At 42.2% G+C, this 12,760-nt stretch overlaps 1 protein-coding gene across 1 annotated transcript in view; it reads left to right on the plus strand.

The window, feature by feature from the left end:
• LOC127028687 (homer protein homolog 1-like) overlaps positions 1 to 12,405 on the plus strand; it is a 55,507-nt gene extending 43,102 nt beyond the window's left edge. The window contains exons 5-7 of the mRNA XM_050914388.1: positions 2,351 to 2,461; positions 4,146 to 4,226; positions 12,217 to 12,405. Of these exons, the coding sequence (XP_050770345.1) occupies positions 2,351 to 2,461; positions 4,146 to 4,226; positions 12,217 to 12,405 (381 nt within the window). The remainder of the gene's footprint in view (positions 1 to 2,350; positions 2,462 to 4,145; positions 4,227 to 12,216) is intronic.
• The last annotated feature ends 355 nt before the right edge of the window (positions 12,406 to 12,760 follow it).

Here is a 12,760-nt window from a genome sequence, read left to right on the forward strand (position 1 = left end):
GTACCAGCCCAGAGGAAACCATGTGCAGAGCAGTGGGGTCCAAGCCCTTCCTTAGTCACAGGATGGGACACCTCTGCACCTGCTTCTAGGGCACTAGGTGCTAGGACAGAGGTGGTTCAGGGACTGAGTTTTCTTCTGTCTCTCCTGTTGAGGCTCTTCCACTTTGCATAAATGAATATTCACTGTGCCAGTACTTGGTAAGAGCCAGCAGGTATTGCTGAGTGCAACAGCTTTAAAAGAGATATTGACCTTCTTGGAGGTTACCATGCAATGTTCCAGTCTTTATCAATGGGTAGGAGAGGGTCTGACCCTGGGTTCCCATAACAACCTTAGCCCTGGGTTCACAGAGGCTTCCACCTCCAATTCAAGACTTAGTTCAGCAGAAAAGCATGGAAATGTTTAACAAGTTGAACTTCAGAAGGGGTGAAGGTGGACGAGGTGGGTGAATTTGACAGTTCCAGAAAAACTTAGGAATGAACTAGAGCTCTGCATAAAGCCGCAGTGGCAGAAATACAGGAACCTACGTACAATTGTGGCAGCTCTGGTAGATGGTGAAGGGTTCTTGACTGGACAAGACCCTGAACAACCAAATGTGACTTCAAAATTGGCCCTATTTTGAGCAGGAGGCCTCTACCAGATGACCACCAGGGTCCCCTTCCAGCCTAAGTTATTCTGTGCCTCTGTGATTCTTGCTGTATTTAGATGTTAGTTCAGACACTGTTTAGATATAGATTTATCCCAGTCGGTGTGTTGCAATTCTGCTTGTTTGTTTTTTTGTGTAATTATAGTGGCAAATACTGTAATAGTCACAATTGGTAGCAGTCACAAATCATCTAAATAGATATATTTTTGTGCAATTGAAGCAAATTGAGAAAATTATCCAAGACTTCAGTTGTAATGCTCAGTAGCATATAAAACTGAGCAAACTGCTATTACTTTTTTGCCACAAGCACCGATATTTCTTTTGGGACAATTCCAGCCAATAAGATAGTTCTTGGGGGTGAGGGGTGGGGTGTTGTGTTACCAAGCTATCTCCTCATCCCTCATTCCCCTTACCCCTCCCAAGAATTTGCTGTAATCTCAGTTTCTCTCTATTTATAAGCCTGATGTGCAAAAATGTCTAATCATAGTTTTCCAGTAGAAGAAACTAGACTTGTCATAGCTGTTACAGAGGGGAAGTTCATGCTCTGTTACTCAGAAAGGAGAAGCTGATAGGGATTTTGTTTTAATTTTCTTTTATTTCATCTTGGCTTTCCTTCGACTTCTCCCTGCGCTCAGTAATCTACCTTTTGAGCCTACAAACAGTTCAGAGTCTGAAATTACTGGCATCACAGTGGCTTCACTAGCTAGACTGCATCAGTGCTGGAGGGCACCAACCTTGATTCCTCAAGATGTTCTTTTATCTAAGAAATAAAATTGTCCTGGAGAATACATGCCCTCTGTCTAGGGGCTACTTCTCTGAGAAAGGTAAATGGAGACCTTAAGGTTTTTGTTGCAGAATTGGGTAGCACAGAAATATACATTGTTCAAAGGAGTTTTGGGGCCAGATTTGTTAGTTACTGTAGGCAGATGATGCAGCTCTGTTGAAGACTATATACTAAGATTGACAGGCACATATCTTCTGGAAAAAAATGAGTTATTGTATTTTTAATATTTTAACAGTTTGTTACTAAAGAAAAAGGTTTTAGTGCAGACATCCATGCAGGCATGTGTTTGCTGCCTGCTAATAAAGAGGAACTGTACAAATCCAAATTGTGCCATTAGCTGTTGGCTTTGTGACTGAGAGATGAGATCCAAAAGTAGAGGAAGTACGAAGTTGGCAGCTGTACATTGGTGGCTGAGTGTCTGCTATTACATTGTTGATGCTGAGTCAGAAATTGAGGCTGTGAAATGTTAATTGGCTTGCTAGGAAGTAGGTGAGCATTGTGGCTTAGTTGATTAAGATAGTGCAACATTAGAAAGTGCCAGATGGAGAGGTTAGTTAGACAGATCTGTGTTTAATCATCTAGACATTACTGTTTCTGAAATGGTAATTCAGCTTCTTTCATAAAATTTTCAATAATTAGTAAGTATAACTTTTAATTAATGTTTTTTCAGCCTGCAACATATTAAATTTATTGTTTCCAAGATATTACAGTAAACATTAGAAGTCATAGCAACCATTTTATGCAAAACAATTTTTAAAGGAATTTTATGCTAACTTCATAAGAACACTTTCACCATTTTAATCAACATAAGTCACCCAGAACTAAGGGTATATTTCAAATGCAGCTATTTATGCAAAGAAGTAATAGTACCTTGAATTTGTTGCAATTAATTCTGTATGTGTTGCTTCTACTTATTTCAACAGGTGACTGAGCTAGAGTGTGTGAGCAGTCAAGCCAATGCAGTTCACACACATAAAACGGAATTAAACCAGACAATACAGGAGTTAGAGTCTACGCTGAAGAAAAAAGAAGAGGTATTTGCTAACATTTATTCTTGGCTTTTCTGTTACGTCATTTCTAAAGGCTTTCAATATTAAACTTGTGATGGCTGGTAAATACTGTATTATTTCCTATAGATGTTACAAGTAAAATCCATTTTTCAGCTTCTTTGAAATGATTAATATTTTTCCGTGTATATAATTACATCAGTCCAATATAGAGCTGGGTATCTGAACAACAAAAAAAGTATCATTTTTTCCTGTTTGCTTTTACCGAGCATCTCTCTCTGCAAAAGTAAGTAAGTCTGCATTGAGGCATATGTAGTTTCTACAGAGCAGTCATCACACTGATGCAGTCCAAATTCACTAAGAAGGGAAGCGGTCGTAAGCATGCTTTCCTTTTTCTGGAGAGTAGGGTTTGGAGCAAGTAATAGATCAATGTCTTTTTCAGGCCAATCTGTTTTTCAGGCTATGTTAATATAGCTGACTTTTACGATCCCTATCAGCCCTTTCCTTAAACGCATGCCAAACCCCCAGCCTGTAACAATGATATTTATTGTGCCATCTGCCTTGGGCTGGACCAGCAGCAGGAAAATACAAGGAATTGGAGTAACACCTGTGCTGGCACAGGCCCTAGAGGAAAGCAGATTTGTGCCACAGAATGATCGAGAATCGCCCCTTTATGGATGGGAAAAAGGAGATGGAAGGAGCCACGTATGAAGGATTGTTTGCCCCGTGTAAGACCAGATCCCTTGAGCCCTCCGTGACAGACACAGTGGGCACTGGTGTGCATGTTCAGAGGGGCAGTGTATCTTGCAGGGTCTTGCCTCCAGTGGGGCTGTTGTTAGGTGTTTCCAAGGAGGATGCATGAGAGACACAGTAGTTACAGAATATCCTCCCAAAATGGAACAAAGCTTTTTCCAAACTCCCTCATACTTAAGAGATTAGCCTCAGGTTGGTAGATTCCCATTTTGGTGCCCATGCGCTTTTGAATTATGCTGAGCTGTTGGATGCGAAGAGATCTTTCTGAAAGGAGTTCTGGGAGGTGACTATGCCCTTCTGGGGAAAAATATTTATTAGTTTTAAGTTTGATACCTTTTAGTTTCATTAACTGTTTCTATTCTTGTCTCCTGAAAGTAAGCTAAGAAAAGGTTTCTCTTCCATTCATTATTTTATCTATATTTTTTATTTTTATACCTTATTACTTTCTTCTTGCTAAATTAAAGATACCATTTCTTTTAGACTCTCTTTTTACAAAAATCAATGGTCAAAGCAGGCAATTTTTTGATGCTCAGCCCTGCTGCTAGTGACATAATAAGCAGCTCACAAATGAAAATTGGATTTTTCTCTTGAAAAAATGGAGGATAGATTATAATAGAATTTAAAGTATAAAATTGTTTCTCTAATTACAAGGACTTAATTTTCTAGGAAAACATTACTTCAGATCTTTTGTGTGGGAGAGAAAGACTTGGACTTTTATAGCAAAGAAAATGCTTATCTGTATTGTTGTTTATTCACAATAGAATTGCTGTTTTGGGACTGTGATTCAGGAATATTGGAAGCAGGGCTTAAACTTCATGTGCTATGATGGGCAATAGCTAACTGCCAGTTTTGATATCATTGCAATGGCTTGCTCAGGAGAAGAAGCAGCAGCCAGCTTACCTGCACTGAGGCCAAGCCAGGTAACGTGTTGCTAGCGAGGTTGTTTCTTCTCCCTTAGGAAATAGAAAGATTGAAACAAGAAATCGATAGTGCCAGAGAGCTCCAGGCACAGAGGGATTCTCTGACCCAGAAGTTACAGGTGAGCTATAGTGCATCATCTTAATTTAAACAGAAGGGAAAAATGATCATCAAGTGAGCAGTTCACATCAGCAACTTGTGCTATATTCACTGAAAGTGCCAGATAAATATGTAAGTTACATTGTGTTGCGAAGTGGTGGGTCGGGATGCTCCTTGAGAATTTGTACCAAAATTTCCACCTGCTGTAAGTCGTTATTTTTTCCTGAGGGAACAGACCCAAATTTCATTTACAAGTCCACAGAATACACTCGGGCTAGCAGATGTGCTTCATCAATACATGTTCTAGGCAATTCTGGTCTCATTTTCACTGCAGTGTCTTCCCATAGGTCTTGTGTGCCACTGAACTGTCAGGCTGTGTATCATCATGTTGGGATGAGTTTGTATTCAGCTTTTAAACGTACTTTGAGAAAGTAAAGGTTAAAGCATTCTTGTGTAGTACAGACTTCAAAAACACACTCTGACATTTTCTTAGAATTAGAATCACTGTGTTTTTATTGTTTTTTCTGGGTTGTTTCTTTACTGTGCATAAAGCCAGATACCCTACTGGAAGCAGTATGCCCTCAGTATACCCTCACTTGCTACGTCTGAGCTCCTGTCCTTCTGTCAATGGGCTGACCAGCCAGCACAGACACACCTCCCTTGTGAAACCTGTCTTCTGAATGAGGTTGACCCAAAGTTTAGTTGGGTTTAAACTCTGAATTCAGACTTCAGAGTTTTGATAGGACTGGAAACTCAGGCATTAAATAGCTCCAAATCCAAAGTGCTGAAAGGTGACCCTCGCTGTTCTGTGGCTTGACCTAAATCACGCTGAAAACAAGCCCTGTCAGACTCTCCACAAGTTAAAAATCATTGAGCAGATATTCTTTGAAATGCATTACATGAATTGGAACTTCCTTGAATCTCATTTTAACTACAGAATAAACCACATCATAAGAAATGAGTTTATTAATTTTTCCCCATTCTTAAGTCAAATTATTTGGAAAAAGTATGTTATTACGGTGTTTCTTTAAAGACTGTTTTGAATACACCTGAGCTTGCCTATTCCACTATTTCAAAAATTGTTGCTGGCTTTAGACTAAGCATGGGAGTTTTCAGCTGAAAAGGAACTTTTATCTGAGAGACTCAAAAGGAAGATTATAATGAAAGCTGTAAATTGATCTAGCAGTAGCATATGCAATAATTTCAGTGTAAGATCACATGAAAAGTAATAATGAGCCGAGAACTAGCTATCCTTAGAATTGTGACAGACTAGTAAGAGATGAAAGATGTTTTAGAATTAGAAAATGCTAAGGTTTTATTAAGAATTATACTTTATAAAGTCAGTAGCTTCCTTTTGGTATATTTATATCTTAACCAAACGCATGTATCATGGGGAATAAACAAGAGGATTTACAGACATGCACATGCCTGCAGGGCTATGATCTTATTGGCATCACAGAGATGTGGTGAGATGGCTCCTATGATTGGAGTGTTGGAATGGAAGGATACAGGCTCTTTAGGAAGGACAGGCAGGGGAGATGAGGAGGGGGTGTCACCCTCTATGTCAATGACCAGCTGGAGTGCATGGAGCTCTGCCTGGGGATGGATGAGGAGCTGACCAAGAGCTTATGGGTCAGGATTAAAGGGAGGGCAGGGACAGGTGACATTATAGTGGGGGTCTGCTACAGGCCACCCGACCAGGAAGACCGAGCAGATGAGGCCCTCTATAGACAGATAGGAGCAGCCTCACGTTCACAAGCCCTGGTCCTCATGGGGGACTTCAACCACCCCGATATCTGTTGGAGGGACAACACAGCAGGGCATAAGCAATCCAGGAGGTCCCTGGAATGCGTTGATGACAACTTCCTTCTCCAAGTGATGGAGGAGCCAATGAGGAGAGGTGCTATGCTGGACCTTGTTCTCACCAACAAGGAGGGGCTGGTGGGGAATGTGAAGCTCAAGGGCAGCCTTGGCTGCAGTGACCATGAAATGGTGGAGTTCAAGATCCTTAGGGCAGCGAGGAGGGCGCACAGCAAGCTCGCTACCCTGGACTTCAGGAGAGCAGACTTTGGCCTCTTCAGGGATCTGCTTGGTAGAGTACCATGGGATACAGCCCTGGAGGGAAGAGGGGCCCAAGAAAGCTGGTTAATGTTCAAGGATCACCTCCTCCAAGCTCAGGAGCGATGCATCCCAACAAAGAGGAAGTCAGGCAAAAACACCAGGAGGCCTGCATGGATGAACAAGGAGCTCCTGGACAAACTCAAACACAAAAAGGAAGCCTACAGAGGGTGGAAGCAAGGACAGGTAGCCTGGGAGGAATACAGAGAAATTGTCCGAGCAGCCAGGGATCAGGTTAGGAAAGCTAAAGCCCTGATGATAGAATTAAATCTGGCCAGGGACGTCAAGGGCAACAAGAAAAGCTTCTATAGGTATGACGGTGATAAAAGGAAGACTAGGGAAAATGTGGGCCCTCTCCGGAAGGAAACAGGAGACCTGGTTACCCGGGACATGGAGAAAGCTGAGATACTCAATGACTTTTTTGCCTCAGTCTTCACCGGCAAGTGCTCCAGCCACATTGCCCAAGTCGCAGAAGGCAAAGGCAGGGACTGGGAGAATGAAGAACCACCCGCCGTAGGAGAAGATCAGGTTCGAGACCATCTAAGGAACCTGAAGGTGCACAAGTCCATGGGACCTGATGAGATGCATCCGTGGGTCCTGAGGGAACTGGCAGATGAAGTGACTAAGCCACTATCCATCATATTTGAGAAGTCGTGGCAGTCCGGTGAAGTTCCCACTGACTGGAAAAGGGGAAACATAACCCCCATTTTTAAAAAGGGAAAAAAGGAAGACCCGGGGAACTACAGGCCATTCAGTCTCACCTCTGTGCCTGGCAAGATCGTGGAGTGGATCCTCCTGGAAACTATGCTAAGGCACATGGAAAATAAGGAGGTGATTGGTGACAGCCAACATGGCTTCACTAAGGGCAAATCGTGCCTGACAAATTTGGTGGCCTTCTACGACTGGGTTACAGCGTTGGTGGATAAGGGAAGAGTGACTGACATCATCTACCTGGACTTGTGCAAAGCATTTGACACTGTCCCACATGACATCCTTGTCTCTAAAATGGAGAGACATGGATTTGATGGGTGGACCACTCAGTGGATAAGGAATTGGCTGGATGGTCGCACTCAAAGAGTTGCGGTCAACGGCTCAATGTCCAAGTGGAGACCAGTGACGAGTGGCGTTCCTCAGGGGTCGGTATTGGGACTGGCGCTGTTTAACATCTTTGTCAGGGACATGGACAGTGGGATTGAGTGCACCCTCAGCAAGTTTGCTGACGCCACCAAGCTGTGTGATGTGGTCAACACGCTGGAGGGAAGGGATGCCATCCAGAGGGACCTTGACAGGCTTGAGACATGGGCCCATGCAAACCTTATGAAGTTCAACAAGGCCAAGTGTAAGGTCCTGCACATGGGTTGGGGCAATCCCAAGCACAAATACAGGCTGGGCAGAGAATGGATTGAGAGCAGCCCTGAGGAGAAGGACTTGGGGGTGTTAGTTGACGAGAAGCTCAACACGACCCGGCAATGTGCGTTTGCAGCCCAGAAAGCCAACCATATCCTGGGCTGCATCAAAAGAAGCATGATGAGCAGGTCGAGGGAGGTGATTCTCCCCCTCTACTCCGCTCTGGTGAGACCCCACCTGGAGTACTGCGTTCAGCTCTGGGGCCCCCAACATAAGAAGGACATGGACCTGTTGGAGTGAGTCCAGAGGAGGGCCACAAAGATGATCAGAGGGCTGGAGCACCTCTCCTATGAAGACAGGCTGAGAGAGTTGGGCTTGTTCAGCCTGGAGAAGAGAAGGCTCCAGGGAGACCTTATTGCAGCCTTTCAGTACCTAAAGGAGGCCTACAGGAAAGCCGGAGAGGGACTTTTTACAAGGGCCTGTAGTGATAGGACAAGGGGTAATGGCTTTAAACTGAAAGAGGGTAGATTTAGATTAGATGTAAGGAAGAAGTTCTTCACTGTGAGGGTGGTGAGGCACTGGAACAGGTTGCCTAGAGAGGTTGTGGATGCCCCATCCCTGGAAGTGTTCAAGGCCAGGTTAGATGGGGCTTTGAGCAACCTGGTCTAGTGGAAGGTGTCCCTGCCCATGGCAGGGGGATAGGAACTAGACGATCTTTAAGGTCCCTTCCAACCCAAACCATTCTATGATTCTATGATAAATGGATATATTATGTATATATTTCCATATGTTACGTTGTAGGCGATCAGTTTCTGAAAATGGTTCTATATGATTCTATTCAAATAAATTTAAAATTGTCTTAGGATCCAAGTTAAAAGTTGCCTTTCTTCAGCTTAAAGCTTATTACTGACCTGATGTAGCCCATCTAAAAGATCTTGAATCTTTGCTTTGCTATAATCTTCCTGCTTTGATAATACTGGCTTTCTCTGAGCCACTTCATCCTACATCTGTGACATTGGTGGAATGGTGTTTTCTTCTGTAGCTCCAGACTAACCATCTCACATCTGTTCACTTAGTTGACTCATCATCTGTTTTCAGGGTGATTGTCTCCAGGGTCCATATCTGTTCGTCTCGCTCTTTTTTCTTCTGCTTTATTTTTCCCCTCTTGTGTTTGCAAATGGATTATGTAACTCTAAAATATTTTGGAATATAGCCTGTATGAAAAACTCTATGCAAAGAAATTATTATTTCAAGGTATATTACATTTCTGACACACTCATATCAGGGAATGAATTAGAAATCCATCATTGGCAAATTCCAGTGAAGAGCAGTATGTTATCACTGTGAAGGGTAAGTATCAGGGCCCTTGTTACTTAATAATTTCATTAGCAATGTAAAGAAGACTTATCAATGAGTCATGATCAGTGTGACTCTCACAGTAAGTCAGGATATCTTTATTACTGTGGCTGATTCCTAAATATAGCTGTTGTGTATGGTTTGAATATTTTATTTGGATCCTTGCACTGAATTCCACAAAAGATTATTACAGTGGAAACAGCAAACATAACATTAATAATTTATTTCTTTTCTAAAGCAAAACAATGTATGACAAATGATTGTCCCCGCTGTAAGAAAAGCTTGAAAAAAAAGTGTAAAATAAACCTTGTAAAGGGCCTGAATGTATCAGAAGAGTTAGTTTATTGTTAGATGAGATATTTACTGCAAATAAAGTTAAATGACACAACTAGGGGAATAGATTATATCACATGGACACCTCTCCATTTCTTCCCATCAAGAAGCAACAGTTTTGAGGTACACTGACTTGTAATAGGAAACTGCACATGAGCTGGACATGAACTTGTAATGCAATACTATTACAAAAATCAGTAATACTAATCTAGGGTAAATATGTGTAAGGATCAAATGTAAAATTTGGGAAGAAGTGTTTTCCAGAAATTAAAAGCAACAGCTCATGGCATATTTCAGTTAGTTCTACTTCCCGTAAGTCATTAAATATGTTAAGCACAGGTTAGGGAAAATAAAACAGAAGGAAGTATGGGAGAAAGTATATCTGAGGAAGTGTTTGGGGAAGCTAAATGTATATGGATTAGGAAAGAGATATCAAGAATGGAATATAAATAAAGTACACAAGCTGGAAGTTTAAACAAAAGAAGGGAACTCTTCTGGTTTGAAGAGATACAGGGCAAGGACTAGCAATGGAGAGTTAAAGGGAAACACCTTATGCTGAATATGGATAGAAGTTCCTACATCTAACATAAAGCTTTTGGTTTTACCTGGGTGGTCCCACCAAACAGCTCACAGCAAAACAATTCCTCAGTTTAAGAGCATCTGAGGAGGGCCTGAAAGACGATGTTCAGTGCTAGATACAGGCCAATGGGCTGCTCTTCAGGCCTAGATGTCATGAAATAAAACCATATACATATTCATGGATTTGTTCCAAAGTGATCCCTTTCATCACTGGCTTGCCTACTTACTTACAAAAATTAATTATCTCTGGGGTAAGAGCAGTGGCAAGGAGACTTCCTAGAGCACACGCATTTGGTGAGTAGAAGAGGAGCAATGACAGGAAAAGCAGGAAGTGTGAACAAACATGGAAAAACAGCAATCGGTTTTGTGTGAGCTAAAGAAAGGACTGTGTCATTCCTGCAGAGCTGAGAGGACCCTGAATTTCCCTTTTCTTCCTGTACTGCAGTCACTCGGCCTCAGAGGGTCTTGAACCTATGCAGTCATTACACTGCATAGTAATTGTCAGTACTGTTTGGAGGGCAGGAGTAGAGTCAATGAAGGAGAGTCTACAGAGTGTATGGACTGGATTATAATCAGTTAGCTTGTTTGTTTATAGCAACAGTGGGGTAGTTAATCCTTACATAAGCATGTATGTATTTTAATTTATATTGTTTCTACAAATACTCTTTTCAGTTAGCTTCCTTTAATACTTTGGCAACTATATTATTCAGTGTTAAACAGATTAAACTAATTCTCTTGGTCTTGGCAGCAAGGGGTAATTCCTGCTCTCAGCTGTGCTGTTCAAGACCAGTGGCCAAAACTCTGTAATTTTTAACTTGCTCATTTACAAACAAGAAGTAAGGGAGGTATCCCAGTTCAGCTTGGATGTAACCCTTGGCTGCACAAGCAACCACAGCTATGAGGAGATCAGGTCCCCGAGGCTCTGCCTTCTCCACCTGCGCCACTGCTGGGGGTCCCAGAGCTCTCCCTCCCTGCAGAGGCTGGGAGCTGACACTGAGCTCTGGCCACATCATCCCATCCCTCCTCTGGCCAGGGGTTCAGTGGCCGATCGATGCTGCCATCACACCCCTCACAGATGGAAAGGCCACGGACTTTGACACAAAGCTGCCATTTTATACCTGTTACTCTTGACTGCCCAAATACATATTCTGTATGGCTCAGGTTGTTTCTTGTGGTTAGCTGAGATCTCTCCAATGTAAACATGAATGTATTCGTTAGCTTTGAGGGAGACAGAAGAATCGTAACAAAAACAGGGGGAAAGTGGGAGGGCAGAAAGAAAGCTCGTGCTGGGAGGAATGACTGCTTCCCACCCTATGGCTGTGTGAAACTAGTTGTTGTAAAAACTCAGAGCAGGCCCATTAAAGCTTTGTGACACAAAGCCACTGTAAAGGTAAGTGGTGTTTAAAAAATGTTAATGTATGTAAATACGAATTCACTATGCACTTTTCCAGAGAATGGCTGCACAGGGTGTATGGTGTACTAAATACACTGTCCCTGTGCTACCTTTGAGAGTGTTTTTCATAACTGAAATTATGAAATTCAGCATGAATTTATGAGACGTACAATGAATGAGACAAATAACAATATGCTATTCCAGACCCACATGACTGCTACATTAGTAATTTGATAAAAGAGAGGGCATCTGGTTTGCACAAAGCAGAGCAGCCATGACCTCCCTCCCATCACATGCAAGCCAGAGCTGTGAGGGATCCCAGCAGGCAGCGCTCCCCTCCCACTGGCTGGCGCGAGGGGGCTTCTCTTCCTCATGAACGAGAGCTGAGCTTGCTCAGGGTCAGATCCCCTCAGCTATGTGTAATGTGCTGCTGCTTCATCTTTCCACCCACTGTATGGGAAAAGCTTGTCTGTACAGCACTGGTGGCTCGCGTGCTTTCCCTGCTCCCACAACTGCACTACTGTAGAGCTTGCAGGTGGGAGCTCTGGGGCACAGTGCTGTTTTCAGTAGGTGGCATATTTCTGAATGATAGAAGTGATAACTTACCTGAATATCACATCCATTGTTCACTGACTAAATTTTATCCCTGTCCAAAAGTTTCTGTCCTTCAGATGAATTACTGAAAAAAATGGAGGAAATGACAGTACATATGCAATCCTAATAACAATTTGGGTTCTGGTTTTGGCTTAGTGGAAACTGTAAAAGGTCACAATCACAAATTGTTTCAAAAACCAGTTGACAAAAATAGCACACAAATACCAGCAGGAGGTTAGACTGCTTTCTGTTTGCAGACAACACATTAACATGTTATGTATTTTCTCTGAAGGAAGTAGAAATTCGAAACAAAGACCTGGAAGGCCAGCTGTCTGATCTAGAGCAACGTCTGGAGAAAAGTCAGAATGAGCAAGAAGCTTTTCGCAATAACTTGAAGACACTTTTAGAAATTCTTGATGGAAAAATATTTGAACTAACAGAGTTACGAGATAATTTGGCCAAGCTAATAGAATGCAGCTAAAGAAAATGGGATTTCAGTGCCAATCAGCTTAAAGATGCACTGTCTCTCTTCATAGGACTGTGTTGGGCTCTGCATCAAAGTTGCACAAAATTAGAAAATGCTCCTCTGAGAGGGCTTATTTTAAATTTGAGTCATATTTCAATGTAAAATTTAGAACTCAGCTTGTAGCTTGTTGAAGAAAAAAACAACAAACAAACAAACTTGAATTACAAATTACCTCCTTGTACATTATTGGCCATAGATAACTTGAAAGATATTAACACTAACTGAATGCAATCCTTTTCTAATTATCAGTGATGGAAGAATTAGCAGTGTCCCAGGTCACATCTCCTTTTTGTGATAGATACAATATAGG

Source organism: Gymnogyps californianus, unplaced genomic scaffold (assembly GCF_018139145.2).
Source record: "Gymnogyps californianus isolate 813 unplaced genomic scaffold, ASM1813914v2 HiC_scaffold_39, whole genome shotgun sequence".
NCBI classification, from domain to species: Eukaryota; Metazoa; Chordata; class Aves; order Accipitriformes; family Cathartidae; genus Gymnogyps; species Gymnogyps californianus.